The 21,411-nt window shown below is 40.3% G+C and overlaps 1 protein-coding gene across 1 annotated transcript in view; it reads right to left on the bottom strand.

The window, feature by feature from the left end:
* The window catches only part of Hace1 (HECT domain and ankyrin repeat containing E3 ubiquitin protein ligase 1), a 110,531-nt gene extending 90,628 nt beyond the window's left edge, over positions 1 to 19,903 (bottom strand). Inside the window, exons 1-5 of the mRNA XM_041653656.1 lie at positions 19,568 to 19,903; positions 10,024 to 10,078; positions 9,742 to 9,831; positions 9,003 to 9,107; positions 1,160 to 1,235 (exon numbers count right to left, since the gene is read on the bottom strand). Of these exons, the coding sequence (XP_041509590.1) occupies positions 1,160 to 1,235; positions 9,003 to 9,107; positions 9,742 to 9,831; positions 10,024 to 10,078; positions 19,568 to 19,643 (402 nt within the window). The 5' untranslated portion in view covers positions 19,644 to 19,903. The remainder of the gene's footprint in view (positions 1 to 1,159; positions 1,236 to 9,002; positions 9,108 to 9,741; positions 9,832 to 10,023; positions 10,079 to 19,567) is intronic.
* Between the last annotated feature and the right edge of the window lie 1,508 nt (positions 19,904 to 21,411).

The following is a 21,411-nucleotide window of genomic DNA, read 5'->3' as shown; positions in this document are numbered from 1 at the left end:
GAGCAGAAGGAGAGAGAACATGAGCAAAGAAGTCGGGACCACGAGGGATGCACCCACCCACTGAGACAGTGGAGCTGATCTATTGAGAGCTCACCAAGACCGGCTGGACTGTGACTGAAAAAGCATGGGATAAAACTGGACTCTCTGAACATGGCGAACAATGAGGGCTGATGAGACGCAAAGGACAATGGCACGGGGGTTTGATCCTACGTAATGTGATGGCTTTGTGGGAGCCCAGCCAGTTTGGATGTTCACCTTCCTAGATATGGATGGAGGTGGGAGGTCCTAGGTCTTACCACAGGGCAGAAAACCCTGACTGCTCTTTGGACTGGAGAGGGAGGGGGAAAGGAGTGGGGGGAGGGGGAGAAGGGTGGGAGGAGGGGGCGTAGGGGGGAAGGAGGGGGAGGGAAATGGGAGGCTGGGAGGAGGTGGAAACTTGTTTTTTTTTTTCTCCTTTTCTCAATAAAAAAAAGAAAAAAAAGTATACTAACTTATTTTTGCATGGAAAATGATAACAGCAAAATGGATTTTGAAAACTAATGGTTTAAATACAATAAAGCAAACCTGAAAGGATATGGATGCTAATAGTGGTTATCTGTGTACAGAGTATATAGAGTGAACTCTCATTCCCTTTGTTACCTAAAGCCATAATGGAAAATAGCTCTGGTATAATGAATTGGCAAAATACTTTGTTTGTTTGTTTGTTTGTTTGTTTATTTGTTTGTTTGCTTTGTTTTTGGTTTCTTGAAACAGCATTTCTCTATGTAATCCTGGCTATGCTGGAACTCACTATGTAGACCAGATTGGCCTCAAACTCGAAATCACAGAGCTCCAACTGCTTCTGCCTCCCAAGTGCTGGAATTAAGGGTGTGTGAGACCATGCCCAGCGCAGCTGGTAATACACTTCAAAAGAAAATCTCCCCTAAAATCTGTGACAAAAACTACAGGAATAAGGCTTCAAAGTGAATGAAAGTTATAAATCTAAAGACAAGATGAACATGGTAAATACTACATTTCTTAATAAACTCACTGGATACGTCACAAGAACTTTACAGAAGTAACTTGTACAAACACTTGTACTGTAATTTGCACTAACAGCACATTCACCATTATTTTCCAGAGTATTTTTTTAATATCAGATGAAACTGATACCACGTACTGCTGTAAGGCCTTCATTATTACAAATGTTGACATCCGCACTGTACTCCAGTAATTTACTCATGCATTTCTTCTGTCTGGAAAAAAAAAGACAGTAATGGATAACTAAGACGGGAAACATACAAATGACATGACAGTTATGTATTAAATTACAATTACCAGTATTAGATGATATCTCCAGCCACAACTTTACTATAGCTCCAATATGTAAGTGTGAATACTACTTTAAAATAAAAGAGAAAACTGTTTCTATGACCCAAATGACAAATTAAAGAAAAACTACAATCCGTTTTTCATTTCACTTTGTCAAATTATCATTTAAACTTCTGAGGAATTTCTAGTCTTGACTAAATAAAAGAAATTATTAGAAATGTCTAGTTTTGGCTAACCAAATGGAGTAACAATCTTCATTTGAAATATAAGAAGATACACAATGGACAAGGAAAAATACTATACTGTTGTATTCCTACTTTCATGATTGTAAAATGTTTAAAATACTAAAACAGATTGTAAACAAAAAAACAGGCTGGATATATAACACGGTGGTGAAGCATTTGCTTAGCATGTTTGAAACCCTGGGTTTGATCCCCAGTAAAATGAAAAAACATCATCGGAGGATTGGTAAAACACATATATATGTACCCCTCTCTGCCCACAATTTTTAAAAATTATATTATGTGGTAAATATATCTAACATACAATTTATCATCTTAACCATTTTTGTTTGATGAATTGACTGATTCTTTGAGACAGGGTCTCAATACACAGCCCTTGCTGGATGGCCTAGAATTCACTCTGTAGCCAGTCTGGTCTCCAACTCAGAGATCTGCTGCCTTCTACCTCCTATGTACTAAGACTAAAGGCATGCCCAGCTCGTCTTAACCATTCTTAAGGGTACAGATCTATATGGTATTTTAATTATCATAATGTCTTCTAAGATTGAAACCTATTCTGTTATCTGTATATACTAAACTTTTCTCATCCACTCATCAGTTGATAGGCACTTGGCTACTCCACATCTGACCATTATACACAATGTTGATATACATATAATGACAAAAATTTTTTGGACTTTCTTTTTGATTGAGTATTTCTGGACATGAAAAGGATAGATCATACAGCAATTCTACTTTTAAATTTCAGAGGCTCTACCACATTGTTCTTCACAGCAGCTTTACCTAATCTTACATTGCCACCTACATGGGCTCCAATTTCTCCACAGCCTGGCCAACGTCTTATTTCACCATTTTATAGTGGAGCTGGTACAATGTTTTACTTTATGGTATGTTTTTTGATAGTCATCATTTTATAGTGGAGCTGATACAATGTTTTACTTTATGGTATGTTTTTTGATAGTCATCATTTTATAGTGGAGCTGGTACAATGTTTTACTTTATGGTATGTTTTTTGATAGTCATTATTTTATAGTGGAGCTGGTACAATGTTTTTGCTTTATGGTATGCTTTTTGATAGTCACCATTTTATAGTGGAGATGGTAACTCATTAGTTCTCCATTTCCCAACTACTGATGCTAAGCATCTTCTCATGTACTCAATGAACTTTGTGTGGCCTTGAATATGTGTCTATTCAAATAAGTCTTCTGTGTTTCTGAACTACCTACCCACTTCGTTTTATAACTTAATCCAATTCTAGTTACTATCTAATATTTATCTTAAATTCACCTTCATTAATAATACCTGCTCAAGATTTTCATGAACCACATACTTTCTAAAGATTCATTTTCTACTGGTATCCCTCTGGCAATCTGCTTAGGAGACAGACAGACAGATAACTAATACATATTCAGCACTGAATTGAGGAGCTATGATATAACCTGTTGATGGAGGAAGGTCATTGGCTAATAAAGGAACTGCCTTGGCCCATTTTATTGGTTAGAAGATAGGTGGGAGGAGTAAACAGAACAGAACGCTGGGAGGAAGAGGAAGTGAGCTCAGACTCCACAGCTCTTCTCTCGGGAGCAGACGCCTGAGAGAGACGCCATGCCCCGCTCCCAGGCAGACGCATGCCATGAAGCTCCGACCCAGGATGGACTAGGCTAGAAATCTTCCCGGTAAGACCGGTTCTCACAGATTATTAGAGATGGGTTGATCGGGATGTGAGAATTAGCCTGTAAGTGCTAGAGCTAAAGGGCCAGGCAGTGTTTAAAAGAATACAGTGTCTGTGTAATTATTTTGGGTAAAGCTAGTCGTGGGGGCGGCCGGGTGCCGGGGACGCAGCCCCGCCGCTCTTATTACTACAACCTGTGACATGAAGCTATTTATAATCTAATTGAATAAGTCATAATATGGTATATCATGTATGTATTATATGATGGATATAGTATTATCATACAGTACTATACCAAACACAATATATGGCATACAGAGTACATAACAGATTTATTCAACTAGTTCAACAACTTTTTGTGTCATGTTTAATCATGTTGGTGGTAACATAGCCAGTTATACAGAAAATCTTACTAAAACTTTATCAATTATTAATAAACATTCAACCTGAGAGTAAATAGCTAGCACAGTAAAACCACTTTTTTATTTTGATTTTTGCTCTTGAAACAAAGTTAAATATTATTTAAAAATCTGCATTATACTCAAAGAAATGGAAAATAAAGCTGTGAATAAATGTTGAAGTTTACATTTATTCTTACTTACAAGTTTTATCTAAAACTTTGTGAATGAACATCTGAAAGTGCGACAGTGTCTTCTCCATATAACATTCCATATATAACATCTGCTGTGTGAGGGTGTCTTCCATATATAACATTTGCTGTGTGAAGGTGTCTTCCATATATAACATCTGCTGTGTGAAGGTGTCTTCCATATATAACAAGGAAGCTACTATCAACAATATGACTGCCTAAATAAGACCGCCATAACACCAACACCAGTTGACATGACAATGTGCACGGGAAATTCCACAGTCTCACCCCAGATGAAGAGATACAGGTGATCAATGCCTTCTGAGAGAGAACCAGTCTCCCAAAGAGATGAGTTCCCACAAAGACCACAAGTGGTCAGCACTGAACAAACATGCATACAGTAAAGCAAAATGAACTCAGTAAACCTACTGAGTTTGCTCACAAAACTTCCTTAGAGCCTGATCCAGGACTAGTTACTATTATATACATGTATGTATATATTACATATACATATATTCATACATACAACAATAATAATTAAGAGATTGTGAATTTATTAAGGAAACAGGAGGAATTGGAGGGGAAAGAGAAGGGATGGGAATGATGAATATATAGTGTTCATGTACGATATTCTGAAAATAATAAAATTGTTGTGGGATAATTTTTTTCACACATTATCAAGATGTGTCTGTGCCAAAGCACCTTCTGATTGGTTTAATAAAGACCTAAATAGCCAATATCTAGCAAGAGAGAATAGGAGGGACTTCCCACCAAAGATATGAACTCTGGGAAGGAATCAAAGGGGCAGATATCCACCAGGGAGATGCAAAGGAAGTTGGATGTATACTATATTGAGGAGAGGTAACAAGCCGTGTGGCAGAGCATAGATTAACATAAATGGGTCAATTTAAGTCATGCGAGCTAGTTGAGAACAAGCCTAAGTAAGGTCAAGCTTTCATAATTAATAATAAGTTTCCATGCCATTATCTGGGAGCTGGTGTTCCAAAGAAAGTCCAACTACGGTTATTAAATTTAAAAAAAAATTCTGTTCCAAATGTACACTTATGACTATGTCCATCCAGATGGAGTTTTAAAACCATTTCAGAATCCAAAGGAGACCACTGGCACAGCTTTAAAACAAGCAGTCAGGTGAAAATGGGCCAGGGAAGCAGACCTGAGAAAGCATTTAAGGCAGGCTGGTTCAAGAAAAGTAACAACCTCTAATGTTCTCCCCTTCAAACACAAATCACAGAAGGTACAAGACAAGATGACAAAAATTTACTGTGCCTTTCTTATTTAATAACCACTATCACTACTTTCCAGTCTCTGTCAAAACAACCAAACAACTGAGCAGCTCTTTTGCTAAGATTTACAGCTAAAATACTGATGCAAGTTTGCTCTTTATGAACTCATAATTTACCCTCCAAATACTCTTAAAATCGTGTTTCAAACCTGACTAATCTGTAACCTACAGATAAATGATAATTTCAAAGTCTTTCCTTTTAATATTTCATATAATGGGGAGTAGGCTGAATCTCCTACATAAAGAAACAACAATTTTCCTGCACATATACTTCAACAATTATAGGAAGCTTCTAGTGATCTAAATGACACAGAGTGCTAAAACAGATTAATGGGACTTATTAGAAAGGAGATTTGGGCATGATGGCTCTCACCTACAATCCTGCCACTTAGGAGGCTGATACAAGAGAACTGCTGAAAATTCAAGCCAGCCTGAGCTCTACAAAAAGACCTTGTGTTTAAATGGCAACACTAATGGTGACAGGAGAAATACGAAAGCTAAAGCAGGCCAACAGGCATATATTATCCATTTCACAGCAACAGTTGACAAAGCAAAAGAAAGCAAAATAAACCAGCCAAAAAGACAAAATTCTTATATGATTTATACTTCAACATGGACAAATTTAACTGCAATTACAGTGTACAGCTATTTCTGAAAATGCAAGTGACTCCAGAAGAGCTGAATACTCAGTCATTTATCGGCCACTTAGTAAGCACTTCCATATTAAACAAGGGAGCCATTCAATAAGAAATAAAAGTTAAGATATTTACTGAATGTCACGGCATTCCCGGTAGACATAGGGAGTCTGCACCTTCTCATCTTGCTGATTGCTAAGTGAATTATGTATTATCTGCCCTACTTCTGAACCTTCAAATTGTTAACTTTTTCAATTACTATTGACAAGAATGATTAAAAGTACCTTGCATGTTCTACTTAAAAGGGTTTTATCTCAGAAGAACACCAAGACCATCCTGTCTTTCAAACCTGACACCTATTCCTTTATCCTCACACATTGTGTCTAAGAGAACTTTTTCATCCCTCCCATGCACCAAGCTATCCTTTCCTTTGTAGCTACTGAAAAATATTCTAAGATATATGACCGTTCATAAAAGATCTCTGCCATTATCCTTCCAATATAACTAATGTATCTAAAAGGTGATAAATAATTTATGACTTTGGATGTGACATATTACAATATATAGTTGTCTAATTGGTACTTTGTTACCTATCAAAAAGTTACACAATCAGACGGTGCTAGAGAGATGACTCAGAGGTTAAGAGCAATGGTTACTCATCAAAAGGTTGTGAGTTCAATTCCCAGCAACCACATGATGGCTCACAGCCATCTATAATGAGATCTGGTGCCTTTCTCTGGGCAGAACACTCTATACACAATAAATTTTTTTTAAAAAAAGTGGTGCATAGAAATAATGTGCAAGCAAAAAAAAAAACCACCCATATAAAAAGGTACACAATCAAATGACGTGGAGCATACCAAATAGACTTTAGACCAAATACTATACCTTTTCCCTATCTGACCTTGATGTAACTGTGATTCACATCATCTTGGTTCAATATACATAAACTTACATAAAAAAACTTTGGCCTCAAGTTAATAAGATGGACAACTTTATCTCCATAGCTATTTCACATATGTAGCTATGGCAACTGTATGAAATTCCTGTTCAGAAAATAAAAATATCTGTAAGATTAATTAAAAGATACACAATAGGAAGTATACTGACAGAAAAAATTTACAATGTCTGAAAAAGATTTACAAATCTAAACTCATCAAGCAAGGAATGCTGGGGAACAATCTTTTTATACACTATGAATATGTATTACTCACATTTGTTAATAAAAAGCTGACAGGTCAGTAGCTGGGCAGGAAGTAAGGTGAGAAAGCCAAATTGAGAATGATGGGAAAAAGAGGGGTGGAGTCAGAGGAGATGCCAGCCAGCTGCCGAGCAAGCAGGACATACAGAAAATGAGGTAACAAGTCATGAGCCACATGACAAAGCAAAAATAGAAATATAGATTAATTTAAGTGTAAGAGTTAGCTAGAAACAAGCCTAAGCTATCGGCCGAGCATTTGTAATTCATATTCAGTCCCTGAGAGGGTTATTTGGAACTGGGTGGTCAAGAAACATCCATTTACAAAGGCCTAGATCAAAAACTGCTTGTTTTCATTTTAAATTTTATTTCCATCATTTTAGTATCATTCTTTAATCCAACAGAATTATAATAAACAAATAAATACCAGTGTGTTCTAAATTGTTTTCTATTGCTGTGTTAAAATGCTGATCAGTTTTGGGATGAAAGGGTTTATTTGAATTACATGTCTCAGTCACAATCAGTCACTGAGGGAAGTCCAAGCCGGAACTTGGGGCAGGAACTGAAACAGAGACTATGGAGGAGTGCTTCTTGTACAACCCAGGATCACCTTCCCAGCAGTGGCACTACCCGTGGTGGGGTGGATCCTCCTGCAGAAATCATTAATCAAAAAAATGTCACACAAACTTGCCTACAGGCCAATCTGTTTGAAGCATTTTCTCAGTTGAAGTTCTCTTCTTTCCAAATGACTCTAGCTGTCAAGTTGACAAGGAACTAACCAGCACATGGGATAAAGGCAAAGAGACAAAACACCTACTGAACTACATGGCAGAAAAAGACAAGAAAACACACGCATAGTAGGGCTTAAAATAGCACACAATTGCAATGATATTAATCAGTAATGATCAGAACATTATCAGGAAGAGGCCAACAAGGTGCGTCTTTAAGATTTCACATTTTGGAAATACTAGTAGTGTGTTAGTTCTCACAGCTGTGATGGTTAATTCCAGCTGTCAACTTGAAGAGGTCTAAAGTCAGCTGAGAAGCTGCTAGGCATGCTTTCGGGGATTATCTTGATTCATTAATTGCTGTGGAAGCCCTGCACCATCTGCGACTGAAATCCTGCCTCCATGCCTATGGATGTGAGGTGAATAGATCCTTCCAGCTGCCACCACCCTGACTTCCATACCATGATAAACTAAAACCCCAAGCTGCTAGGAGCAAAACAAACCCTTTCTCCCTTAAAGTGCTTTTGTCCAAGCACTTTATTAGGGCAACAAGAAAAGCAACTAAGATAACAGCTAAACAGGTGGGGACAGAGCTCAGCAGCTGGACAATCTTCAGCAGTGTCAGCAAGTAAATAAATATATTTTAGCATTGAAAACTACCCTTCACAAAAAGATTACTCTTAAACAATTCATTCTCCAACAACTATAAACTGCATAATATATTAATAAATTATTTCCACTAATAAAAATAACTAAATAGTTTTACAAATAAGCCAAGGAGAATGGAAAGATTAACAGGGAAAGAGACAAGAAAAACACCAAACAGACTGTCCATACAGCCAAGTAATAATAAATTTCCATTTACAAGATAAAAACTATCAGAGGAAAATTCAATAAATTATTAAATTTTAAAGGGAAAAAGTAAATCCTTAAGAAACTAAAAATAAGGCTCGGTGGTGGTAGTGCACACCTTTAAACCCAGCAATAGGAAGGCAGAAACAGGCAGATCCCTGTGAGTTCAAGGCCAGCTTGGTCTACAAGAGCTAGTTCCAGGACAGGCTCCAAAGCTAGAGAAACATGCCTTGAAAAACCAAAAAAGAAAGACAGAAGGAAAGAAAGAAAGACAGACAGGAAGGAGGGAGGGAGGGAGGGAAGGAAGGAAGGAAAGAAGGAAGGAAGGACGGACGGACGGACAAACGAACCAATAGTTATAATCATTTCTGTAATTTTCTTCAAGACAAATGCAGGGAAGAAGAAAACCAAGAATGTGTTCCTTCTATTTTCATCAAGAGTAATGGTGCACCATTAGAAATAGGAAGCTTACCCATTTCTAGCAGCCAGATGGAGGGGTGTACAGCCTGAAATATCTTGATAGTTAGGATTTGCTCCTTTCTTTAACAGAAGAACCAGGCATTCCACGGATCCACAGCTAAAACAATATTAAAAGACAGTTCAGACACATTCAACAAACAGCAGTTCTAGACAAAATTTAAAAACAAAATCAAACACATTTTAAGGTCCCAATTCACTCATAACAAATATGATCCTCTACCTTCAAGATGTCACATTCTACTGTGAGTAAAAGTTCAAATAAAGAAAAACAAACCATTAGTTCTGAAAGAAACTACACAATAATCTTGACTTTCTGGGAGCTAGTTAATCATGAACAATTGGTTTCAAGGCTGCCACTTAAACCCTGAAAGGTCAGTCGGCACCAGGTCGTGGATAAAAACAATACTCCCATCCTGGTAAGAAGAATAAAACTGCCGAGTCCACAGGCATCCACCATGCCCTTTTATCCCTTACAATGGTAAGGCAAAGGAAATGTTGGTGAATGCACTCTACACACATCTAGATAATCCCTATGCCTCACCTAAAATAAGTTATGATCACAAACATGCGACATGAACTCCACATCACAGCTAACAATTTACAGAGTGAATACACAGCACGCCAAGAGCTAAAGAAGACAAAGCACCCTTGGCTGCCAGCTGCCGTTAGGACAGATTCATGGCTAACATCCCGCTCTAGACCAGAGTTAGTGACAAATATCACAGGCTTACTTTGCTGCAATATGGAGCAAGCTTCTCTTCACACGTCCAAACGCATAATTGACATCAAATTTTGAATTTGACAGGAGTTCAGAAACGGACCTATATCCCCCAGAAATAATAAAAAGAGGAGCTGATATGTAAATAATAAAAAACATTTTAAAACATATTAAAACGAGTTAAGAGCTCTTTGCCAACAGTTGTTAATTCCAACAGTTCTCTAGGCGCAGAATGAGAGTTAGCACGACAAATGAAAAGCCTGAGAGCACCAACCAAAAACGGGCGCACGCTTACCTGTGCTGATCAGCCATAACCATTGGCATTAATGTGTAAACAGCAGTTTCATTATCTGAGTAAAAAAATAAACAGAAAAAGAATTAAAGCTATCTCCTACTTTTGCAACAAATGACACAAATGATTACAGTTTTCCTAGCTGCATGTAAAAAGAAAAGATCGGAGAAAACAAGACCAGTGTAGAAGCAAAACCACTACAGATTTCATGCCACAGAATCTCCTCTCTCTTGTGCCTGTGCCTTCCACACTGTCCAAGAAAAACTTAGCTTGCCCACAGTCTAAAGAGTAAATCAGATCTAGTATCTCCTGGAACCTGAGCAAGTGACATTTCCAATGAGTTTTTTTCAACATGTTTTACTGTAAGTAGGCATAGTCTGGGAAATCTTTAAGAAATTTAGGACATTTTAGTGCTCCAATTTTAAATACTAGGGTATTAAGAGATATATATGTGCTAAAAATAATTTTTAAATGTTAAATGTATGCCAGATATGGTGTCTCTACCCATCATCACAGTACACAGAGAGCTCCAGGCCAGCCTGGGCTACAGAGTGAAACCTTTTCTCTCAAAAAACAAAACAAAAGCCAAAAGAGGGGGAAAGAAGATTTGAAGAGACAGGAGTAGGGGGGCAAAAGAACAAATGAGGGATGAAAATCAAAGGAGGAATGCTGGGAAAGACTCGCTTAAACAGGAGAAAGGGCAGGGAAATGGGGGAGAGGGGAGAGGAGGAGGGCCAACCAAAACCAAGTATGTGTAAAAATGAAAAAAACTAAGGTAAAATCCGAACAAAGTGGAAAGGCGGCTCAGGGTTAAAGAACAGTGGCCACTCTGGAAAGAAGCAGAGTCCAGATCCTGGTACCCACACCAGACAGCTCACAGCTACCTCTAATTAGCTCCAAGTGATCTGACCTCTGCTTCTGTCCCTCAAGACCACTCAAACACACTTATGCACACAATCACACACTGTCACAGATGCACAAAAATAAACAGAAACTTTACTCAGGAAGAAACCTTAAATATATACTTATTGCAAGCTGAGCAGTGGTGGCACATACCCTTAATCCCAGCACTTGGGAGGTGGGGGCTGGCAGAGCTGTCAGTTTGAGGTTTATAGAGGGAGTTACAGGACAGCCAGGGCTACACAGAGAAACACTATCTCAAAAAAAAATTTTTTTGTTTCAAAAAGAGTGTGTGTGTATATATACATGTCTGTGTGTCTGTGTGGGTGTGCTTATTGCTTTATATACTTAAGACATTCATATCTTTATAGGCAAAAATGGGACCCAAAGGTTAAAAATCAGCATCTACAGGGCAGGGAAGATGGCTCAGTAGGCAAAAGCAGCCCCAACACCCACATAAAATAAAAGTGTGCCTGGAACCCTCAGCACTGTCAAACATACAAAGTTGCTGGGGCTTGCTGTCCAGTCTTGTCTCCACATCCAATGGGAGGCTCTATCTCACAGAAATAAGGTGGAACACAAGAGGAAGGCAGCCAATATTCTCCTCTGGACTCTGTGAACATGCCATACACGTATATACATGCACCACACACACAGTCAGTTTCTGACATGCTATACTACATTTATGTTATTTTTCAGTTAGTATTTTGAGCTTAGTTTTATACATTACTAATGGTATCGTATTAGAGATTTTACTTAGTCTTTAAAATTCTGAGGCTTATACCAAAGTATCTTCCAAAAATTACAATGGAAAGAGAATAAATTTATAATAACCCAGCAACTACCACTTTAATGGATTGGTAACATGAGGTATCATTAGAAATAACTGCTATGATCCAGAGGAGGGCATATTCCCCAAAATGGGCAACCTCAATCTGATCCCAAGAAGACATCTAACAAATCCAAGTGTTGCCACACATGCATGACCAGTCCTCCTTAAAACTATGAAAAGAAGCCATAAAGAATGATCGAGCTGGGGAAGACTAAAGAATCCAAATAAATGTGGTGCAGTATCCTGGAGTACATGCTAAATCAGAGAACAATGGAGGGCAAGCTAACATTCTAGGGTAGAGTTCATACTAGTATTATGAAAATAGTAATTTCTTAGATTTGACAACTGTACTATAGTAGCCTAAGATGTTGATAGAAAAACTGGATTTTCTGTAAGCCTAATACAGCCAAAAATGATTTTTGTTTATGATACATTTTTTTCTTATTGTGATTAAAAACAAACACTCAACATTAGTCATTTTCAAGCATGGTTGTAACCACAGATTTTAAACTTTTTCTAGAAGTTTCTAGAGACATTAAGTCTTTTTGTCTGTTAAGACAGGGTTTCTCTACATAGCCCTGCCTGTCCTGCAACTATGTACAGCAGGCTAGCCCAAAACTCAAGAGATCCGTCAGCCTCTGCCTCCCAAGTGCTGGGACAAAGGAATGCACAACAGCACCCACCCTGAGACACTGGATCTCGAGAGATGAACCAAACATGATGTGCTATGAGCACTAGCTTCAACAAACCAATCTGAGCTGAGTGATGGCAGTGGTAGACTGCTTACACAGCGCGAGAAAGACCCTGTGAGCACTAGCACACATCTGTGAAAGGGAGAAAGAATAAGCATGCACGGGCTATCTGAGAACAATTAAAAATAAATAGAAAGACTGCTTAACTCTATTGACGCTAATAATGGCATTTCGACTGTGTTTTAAAATTATGTATTTAGAAATATAGGACTGAATCATATATAGGGAATATAGAAATTTACTACTATTCCATTATTTTACTATTTGTGAGTGTATACATGAAAACTAATTATTCATCAACATTCACAAGTTCAATATGCAGATATAATTCTCCCACTGTAAAAATAATACTTTAATAGCGAAAACATATTCTGTCTTTGGGGGGTGTGGATGAGACGGGGTTCCAACAGACTGGCCTTGAACTCTATGTAGCCACAGCTGGCCTCCCGCCTCCACCAAAGGCGGCACTTTGAACACCACATACAGGAGATCTTTTTTATCATGCTGTCTTATAAAACATACATTACAATCCCTGTTTACCCCTAAAATCCAGCCATGCAATGTTGGCATTAAATGACTAATTCCAGAGCCCCAAAAGTACGTATTCTGTAAGAGTCGGTGTTCTGGCTACACAATACCCAGAAGGTCTACAATACAATTCCATTCTTAATATATGCACTATATTCGAGTAATTTTATTCATTTCTTTAAAATGTAGATTGAGTCTCAGTCAACTATTCTCACTAATTTCCAGCCAATCGTCATCAGAGCTGAAAATAAGTCTCCACTGACATCATGGCATTCTTTCTACAGTATACAGTCTGTGCTTCTAAACCACAACAATTCCAATCAAGTAACTTTGTTACAGTCATAAACAGGCAATACCTGTATTTGTGAATCTCAATGTTTTAATCATGAAAATACAAGCCTGGCATGGTGGCACATACCTGTAATCTCAGCACTTGGGAGGCTGAGTCAAGAGGATTGCCTTGAGTTTGAAGCCAACCTTTGAGTACCAGGCTGGTCAAGGCTTACACACTGACTCTATCTCAAGAAAACAAAATAAAATACACAACTTAAGTGCATCAGAAGGTTTGCATTAATGATATTCATAAATTTTTATCTATATTAAAATTTAGGTGCAGATCTTATATTTTAAGTCATATCCAACCTTAAAAAGATATAGATCATAGCCAGGCGTGATAGCTCACGCTTTTAATCCCATTCAGCATTGAGGAGGCAGAAGCAGGTAGATCTCTGTTGAGCTTAATATAAATAAAATCTTAATATAATTAATGCAAACCTTCCAATGCTCACTAATAAGCTGAGGACTGAGATCCTTTCACAGCTCTTGCTTTGGTCAGAAGGCACAACGGGACTTCATTTGAGTGCTCTAGCAATGATCATAAAAAGGAAAGCAGTGTCGTTTTAAAGCTAGCAGTTCTCCTGACCATGGTTCAAATATATAGCTAAAATGCATTCAAAGTCTATCTTATTGAACAAACTACCTTCACTGTAAAGCTGTGTAATCTCGTGCTCTCCACATAGAGCGCAATATACCTGAGCCTTCCAAAGTTCACTGTGCAGCCACATCGCTGACCTAATTCTTTGCCTTCCCTCTTTTCCTCTCACAAAACTTCGTTAGTCCTGCATGGGATGATAACAATGTGCTCTCCATGACTCAGTAGTAATGTCAGGTACCTCTCAGTATCCAAGTCAGCAAATCAAGTTTCTATATATTAGTGCTGTGCAAAAGTTAATTTTAGGGTGAAAGCTGGTTAGAAAAAATCTGATTTAACAACTTGTTCTAATTATAATTAGACACTTATGGACTGCTAAATTCTAACGTGAAAATAATCTGATTATTTCTTAAATTAAGAAAGCTCTTAGCGCTTCTGTTCAGCTTTTTATTATCTGTGTTTGTGTGTGTGCGTGCACATACATGTGTGTTCCAAAGCACACCACTGATTCATCTCACCCATCCCTGAATGGCCTTAAAATGCAACCACAATTTGTGTATTTAGAATGGCCTGGGTCCACAGAAAGCAGGGCTCACAGGGGCTCACAGAGACTGAGGCCAAAAGTGTGGACCCTGTATACACCTTATTATTGTACAGCTTGGTGTTCGTGTGGGACTCCCAGTAGTGCGAGTGAGGCTGTCTCTGACTCTTTTGCCTGTGCTTGGGACTCTTCTCCTGCTACTGGGTCCCCCACCTTTAATGTTAGGGTTTGTGCACAGTCTTACTGTATCTCATTAGGTCATGTTCGGTGGATAGCCCTGGGAGGCCTGCTCTCCTTTTTTTTTCTTTGGTTGTTTTGTTTTGTTTTTTGAAGGGAAACAGAGGAGAAAAAAAATCTGGGAGGGGAGGTGGGAGAAGGTCTGAGAAGAATGGAGGGAGGTAAAACTACAGTCACGATGTAATGTATGAGACAAGAATAAAAGTTATTGTTAAAAAATAATAGCCAAAATAATATAAAATATCTTGGGTTAATGCTAACCAAGCAAGTGAAAGATCTGCATAATAAAAGCTTCAGGGCTTTGAAGAAAGAAATTGCAGAAGATATAAGAATACGGAAAGACCTCTCATGCTCATGGATCAGTAGGACTAACAGCAAAATTGCCATCCTACCAAAAGCAATCTACAGATTCAACGCAATTCCCATCAAAATTCCAACACAATTCTTTATAGATTAAGAAAGAACAATGCTCAACTTCATATGGAAAAACAAAAAACCAAGGATAGCTAAAACAATCCTTTACAATAAAAGAACTCTGGAGGTATCACCATCCCTGAGTTCAATCTGTACTACAGTGCTATAGTAATAAAAACTGCATAACATTGGCATAAAAAGACTGGTTGATCAATGGAATCAAATCGAAGACACACCTATGGACACCTGATTTTTGACAAAGAAACCAGAAATAAAATATGGAAAAAAATAAAGCATCTTCAACAAATGGTGCTTATCTAACTGGATGTCAGCATGCAGAAGAGCATAAATATATCCATTAACTATCATCCTCCAAAAAACTCAAGTCCAAATGGATAGAAGACCTCAACATAAATCCATATGCACTAAAACTGATAGAAGAGAAAGTGGGGAATAGCCTTGAACTCATTGGCACAGGATACAACTTCCTAGACAGAATACCAAAAGCACAGGCACTAAGATCAACAATCAATAAACTGAACTTCATGAAAATGAAAAGTTCTGTAAGGCAAAGGATACCATCAACAGAACAAAACAGCAGTCTACAGAATGGAAAAATATTTTCACCAACCCCACATCTAACGGAAGGCTAATATCCGAAATATATAAAGCACTCAAGAAACTAAAACATCAAAAAAAAAAAAAAACAACTTTAAAATGGCATACAGATCTAAACAGAGAATTCTCAACAGAGGAATCTCAAATGGCAGAGGAGCGTTTGAAGAAATGTTCAACATCCTTAGTCATCACAGAAATGCAAATCAAAACAACTCTGAGATTCCACCTGTCAGAATGGCTAAAATCAAAAACACAAGTGACAGTTCATGCTTGAGAGGATGTGGAGCAAGAAGAACACTCCTCCATTGCTCATAGCAGTGCAAACTTGTACAACCACTTTGAAAATGAGTATGTGGTTTCTCAGAAAATTGGGAATCGATCTACCTCAAGAGCCAGCTATACCACTCCTGGGCATGTACCCAAAGGATGCTCAAGAACACTTGCTCTACGCTCATAGCAGCTTTATTCGTAATAACCAGAAGCTGCAAACAACTCAAACGTACCTCAACTGAACAATGTGGCACATTTACACAATGGAGTATTACTCAGCTGCTAGTAACAATGGCACCATGAAATTTGCCGGTGAATGGAGGGAACAGGGAAAAATTATCCTGGACGAGGTAACCCAGACCCAGAAGGACAAACATGGCATATACTCACTTGTCAATGGATATTAGCTGTAAAGTAAAGGACAGTCGTGCTACAATCCACAGGCCCACGGAGGGTACAAAGAGGACACATGGATCTCCCTGGGAAAGGGAGACAGAAGAGATATTGAAGGTGGAGGGGGTTTGGGAGGGGAAAGAACATGAGGGATCAGGCAGAGAGGGAACAGAGGGAGCGAGTACTAGGAGAGACAACTGGAATTGGTGGGGCATATCGGGGACAAGCTAGAAACCTAGAGTAATGAAAACTACAGGAATTTTTGAAGGTAACTGCTGCTAATGAAGGATATCCTAGCAATGAGAGACACGAAGCCTGAACCGGCCATCTCCTGTGACCAGGCAAGACTACCAGCGGAGGGATTCAGACACCCACCCAGCCACAGAACCTTCAACCTACAATTTATCTTGCCTACAAGTTGTGCTGGGGTAAAGGTGATGCAGAAATTGTGGCGTGGTCAACCAATGACTGGTCCACCTGGAGACCCACGCCACAAGAGGGAACCCATGCTTGTCACTGCCAGTAGGGCCAGGTCCCAGAGACTGGATGGCCCAGAGACTTAGGATAGAACCAGTAATACTAGAGGGAAAAAAAGTCAATGTAATGATGCCTAATGATATTCTCCTATACTCATAGACTGGTGCCTCGCCCACTTATCATAAAAGGTTTTATCAAGCAACTGATGGAATCAGGTGCAGAGACCCACAGCCAGACATTAGCCAAAACTCAGGGAAAAGAGGAGGAAGTATTCTAGGGGCCAGAAGGGTAAAGGATATCAAAAGAAAACCCACAGACTCAATTAACCTGGGAACATAGGGGTTCACAGAGACTGAGCCAACAACCAGGGAGCCTGCATGGGACTGACCTAGGCCCTCTACGTATATGTTCAGTTGTGTAGCTTGTTCATCTTGTGGGATCCTAACAGTGGGAACAGGTGCTGTCTCTGGGACCCATTTCCTCATACTGAATTGCCCAGGCCAGCCTTAATAGGAGGGGAGGTGCCTAGTCGTACTGAAACTTGATATGCCATGTTTGGTTGATATCCATGGGAGGCCTGCCCTTTCCTGAATAGAAATCTAGGAGGAGTGGATGGGAAGTGGGATTGTGGGGAGAGTCTAGTTGGGATGCAACTACTGCAATTGGGATGTAAATAATAATAATTGTTATTATAAATATTTTCTCAATTAAAAAAGTAGAATGCCCTAGATATGATCTACTTGAAGGGCCAAACTAAGAGAATTCAAAGACTCATTCAAGACTGAAAGACAAATATAAAGGAACAAAATGAACAATTTCATTGCAATCAAATGAAGATTTGTAATCAAAGAGAAGATGTAAGCAATAGTCCATTCTTACAACAAGGAGAAACACTTTATTTTTAATTGTAATATTCAAGTTTCCAAGCACTCAGACTCCTGACTAGAAGTTCTCAAAGAATAGGTTAAGAAATGGAAAATTGAAGTCCTTAAAATGTTGATTATATAATTAAATCCTGCTCATCTTCTGGAATAAACCCTATGTAAGCAGAAGACTAAGTCTTAAATACAAAGCTGCTCCTCATATAGTCAGCAAAAAAAAAAAAAATGCAAGTTTTATTTCACCCATCTACCAAATTCTGCCAAATTCAACAAACATATTTATGGGCACACATCTGTGACGTTTTCTAAATGCAAAACAAAATACTGTATGCAATATGTAAAGAAAAGGCTAACATTATTTACTACTGAGAGTGGAATGGCAGATTTTTCTTTATTTTTGTTATCAAACTTTTCTACAATGAAAATATAAAATGAATGAAATTTATACCCTGGCAATGCTGAAGCATGCATGGGCAGCCCGTATATGACAGTTATGTTGAACTTGTCCATATTGGGTTTCATGGTCTAAGTTGATGAGGACGAAGACGACTGATCAGGTCTCTTCCTCAAGAGGGCACCAGATCTAATTACAGAAGATTGTGAGCCACCACGCAGTTGCTGGGAATAGAACTCAGGACCTTTGGAAGAGCAGGCAGTGCTCTTAATGGCTGAGCCATCTCTCCAGCTCCAATGAAAATATACTGAAAATATTATCAGAGCCTTCTGTACCATATTTACGCAAAATACTGGATGCAAGTTAGCGATACAAATAGCAATGTCACTAAACAGCACACACAGCCTTCTTTAGCTGTCACCAACAGGATGACATCAGAAAATAAGGGAGGGCAGCCCTCAGCGAAAAGATTCACAGGTGGACGTGGAAGAAAAAGTGGAAGCTGAAGTTTACTTCCTAAAATTAGGACTAGTCTAAGCCAATGCTTCATTCGAGCAAAGTAACAAATACAAAATTACTTTTGAGAAAGGGCTGCCAGGAACTTTCTCTACTCAGAATCACAAAGAATAAAACTTTTCAAGGAAATTATCCTCAAATTCGCCAACTCACATTTCTTCCACTCTCCATAGCTAAGAGAAACAAAGTTTTAGGGGAAATAGAATAAAACAAACTAAGCAGGGAACGGTAGGCGAATGCCTGGAATTCCCAATACTTGGAAAGGCTGAGGCAGCAGGCTCCCAAGTTTGCAGTCAGCCTGGGCTACGAACATCTCCCACTGCCCCTAAAACAGTCTGACTTCATAAGGCAGAAAAGAAAAAAAAAAAAATCCCCCACGCTTCCACCCAACCCCAACTCTTTTATTGGGAGTTTTCCAAAGCTAAAGTCCGGAACAGATCTTTTATTCCTCTGTGTAAATTCACCCCAGTTCTCACCCAGCCCACTCAACACGTAGGTCTCCATGACTAAAAGATGAAGGCAGGCGTGCCTACCGAAGGAATGCCTACTACACCAACAGTGCTTCGGAAATACCTGGCTGGTGTCTGACAGCCTTTGTCTATTGCCAAAACAAGAGCGACGCCCCGTATTAAAAAAAAAAAAAAAAAATTACTAGCCAGCCTATCTCATCTGCAGCTTAAGAAACCGCGGGCGCGTCCCCAGCCGCGCCCGCCGCAAGCGCGCCACCGCACCCCTTCCCGGCGCGGGTGGAGTGGGACCCAACTCCAGCGAGCCGCAGCGCCCCGCCCACGCTCCCGCGCGCCCGCGGTCGCCCACCGCTGCCCGCCCCGCAAAGTGCAGAGCGCGTCCTCGGGGCGCCTCACCCTCCGGCAGCTCCACGGTGCGCGCGCGCCGCAGCGAGCGCGTCAGTCGGTTGAGCTGCTCCATCGCTCTCTCCATCCTCGGCGCGGCCTCCGCGAAGCCCCCGCCGCGCCCGCGGCCTCCGCGCCCCGCGCCCTACATCCCGACCCTGGCCGGGCCCGTGGGCGAAGGCGCGAGCTCGCGGCGGCCGGCGCTCGGGAACGCTAAGGTGCTACGCCGAGTCAGTCCGCCGCACCGACGGCAGCCAGGCAGACCGCGTCGGGGGTGAGCAGCGGCCGCCGCCTCCGCTCGCTCGCGGCTTTCCTTCCGCGGCCCCGCTTCCCTCCTGGGCTCGCGAGGCCTTCTGGGAACTGTAGTTCCGGGCTGGCTCGCCACACACCCCGGTGGAGCCCCGCCTCTAAGGTCGCTGACCTGCGATCTGGAAGATCAGGCAACTGCAGAACATAGAAAGACTTTCTGGGCTTTGTCAAGCCGCTGTCGTTCTTCCCTGCAAAATTGTACACGAGCTTTCTCCCTCAGTTCTAACACACCCCAATAAAGCAGATTAGAGAAGTACCTTATTTGTTTCGCTTGCTGAGTACATTTCTGAGAAGAGAGACATGGCGCTATCCTATGCCTTGTTGTAGATCCCTGTTCTTAGCACAGGACATGACGACAACTTCAAACTCTGCAGAAGATGTGAATGGCAAAAAGGAAAAAAAAAAATGTTTACTTGGTAAAATGCAGTCTCAGTTTCTATGACAGGTCCCAATGAGAACTACGAAGACTTTGACTTCATGAGTATACCAAGTCATAGAAATGTTCAAGCAGGGCATGGTAACACATACAGGCAATTCCAGCACTCGGGAAGCAAAAGCAGATGGATCGTAAGTGTGAGGTTAGCCTGAAATGGAGGCGGTCTGTTTTTTTTGAGCCCATCACACGTAACTCAGGTTAGCCTTGATCTTGATATATAGCTGAAATGGCAACATTCCTGCCTCCACCTGCCAGGCGCTAGGATCCCAGGTGCTCAACGCCAGGCCTGGCAGACACAAAACCTCAATTAAAAAAAAAAAAAATTAAACTGCCTAGGCTCCCACAAAGCCAGTGCGTGCAGTAGGATCAGAAACCCAATGCCATTGTTCATGAGTTCTCAGTAGTCCTCATTGTCCACTATGTTCAGCGAGTCCGGTTTTATCCCAGGCTTTTTCAGAACCAGGCCAGCTGGCCTTGGTGAATTCCCGATAGAACATCCCCATTGTCTTAGTGTGTGGGTACACCCCTCGCAGTCCTGAGTTCCTTGCTCATGCTCTCTCTCCTGGAGCCTAGGCAGTTTGGATGCTCAACTTACTAGACCTGGATGGAGGTGGGTGGTCCTTGGACTTCCCACAGGACAGGGAACCCTGATTGCTTTTCGGGCTGGGGGGGGGGACTTAATTGGGGGAGGGGGAGGGAAATGGGAGGCGGTGGCGGGGAAGAGACAGAAATCTTTAATAAATAAATAAATTTAAAAAAAGATAAAAAAATTAAGATGGCTTTAAAATGGAAAGATGGCTCTGCAGTTAAAGGCAGAGGCTACTCTTCCAGAGAACCGAATTTGCTTCCCATACGGCCCCACACAGTCATCCAGTATACCCAGTTCCAGGGGATTTGATGCTCTGTTCTGGCCTCCTCCTCAGGCACTGCATGCGAAAGGTGCAGAGACGTACACGCAGGCACAGGCATTAAAAAAAGAGGTTGGGAGAGCAGAAAGATAGGTCCGTGGTTAAGAGCATGTACTGCTCTTCCAGGGTATGGTTCCCAGCATCTACTCCTGGCACCTCAAAAGCTCATTCTAATCCAGTACCAGGAAATGCCCACGCCCCCA

Source organism: Microtus oregoni, unplaced genomic scaffold, assembly GCF_018167655.1.
Source record: "Microtus oregoni isolate MIOR12 unplaced genomic scaffold, Mior012 000006F_ref0000085, whole genome shotgun sequence".
NCBI lineage: Eukaryota > Metazoa > Chordata > Mammalia > Rodentia > Cricetidae > Microtus > Microtus oregoni.
This window is presented reverse-complemented; position numbering and strand designations above follow the sequence as displayed.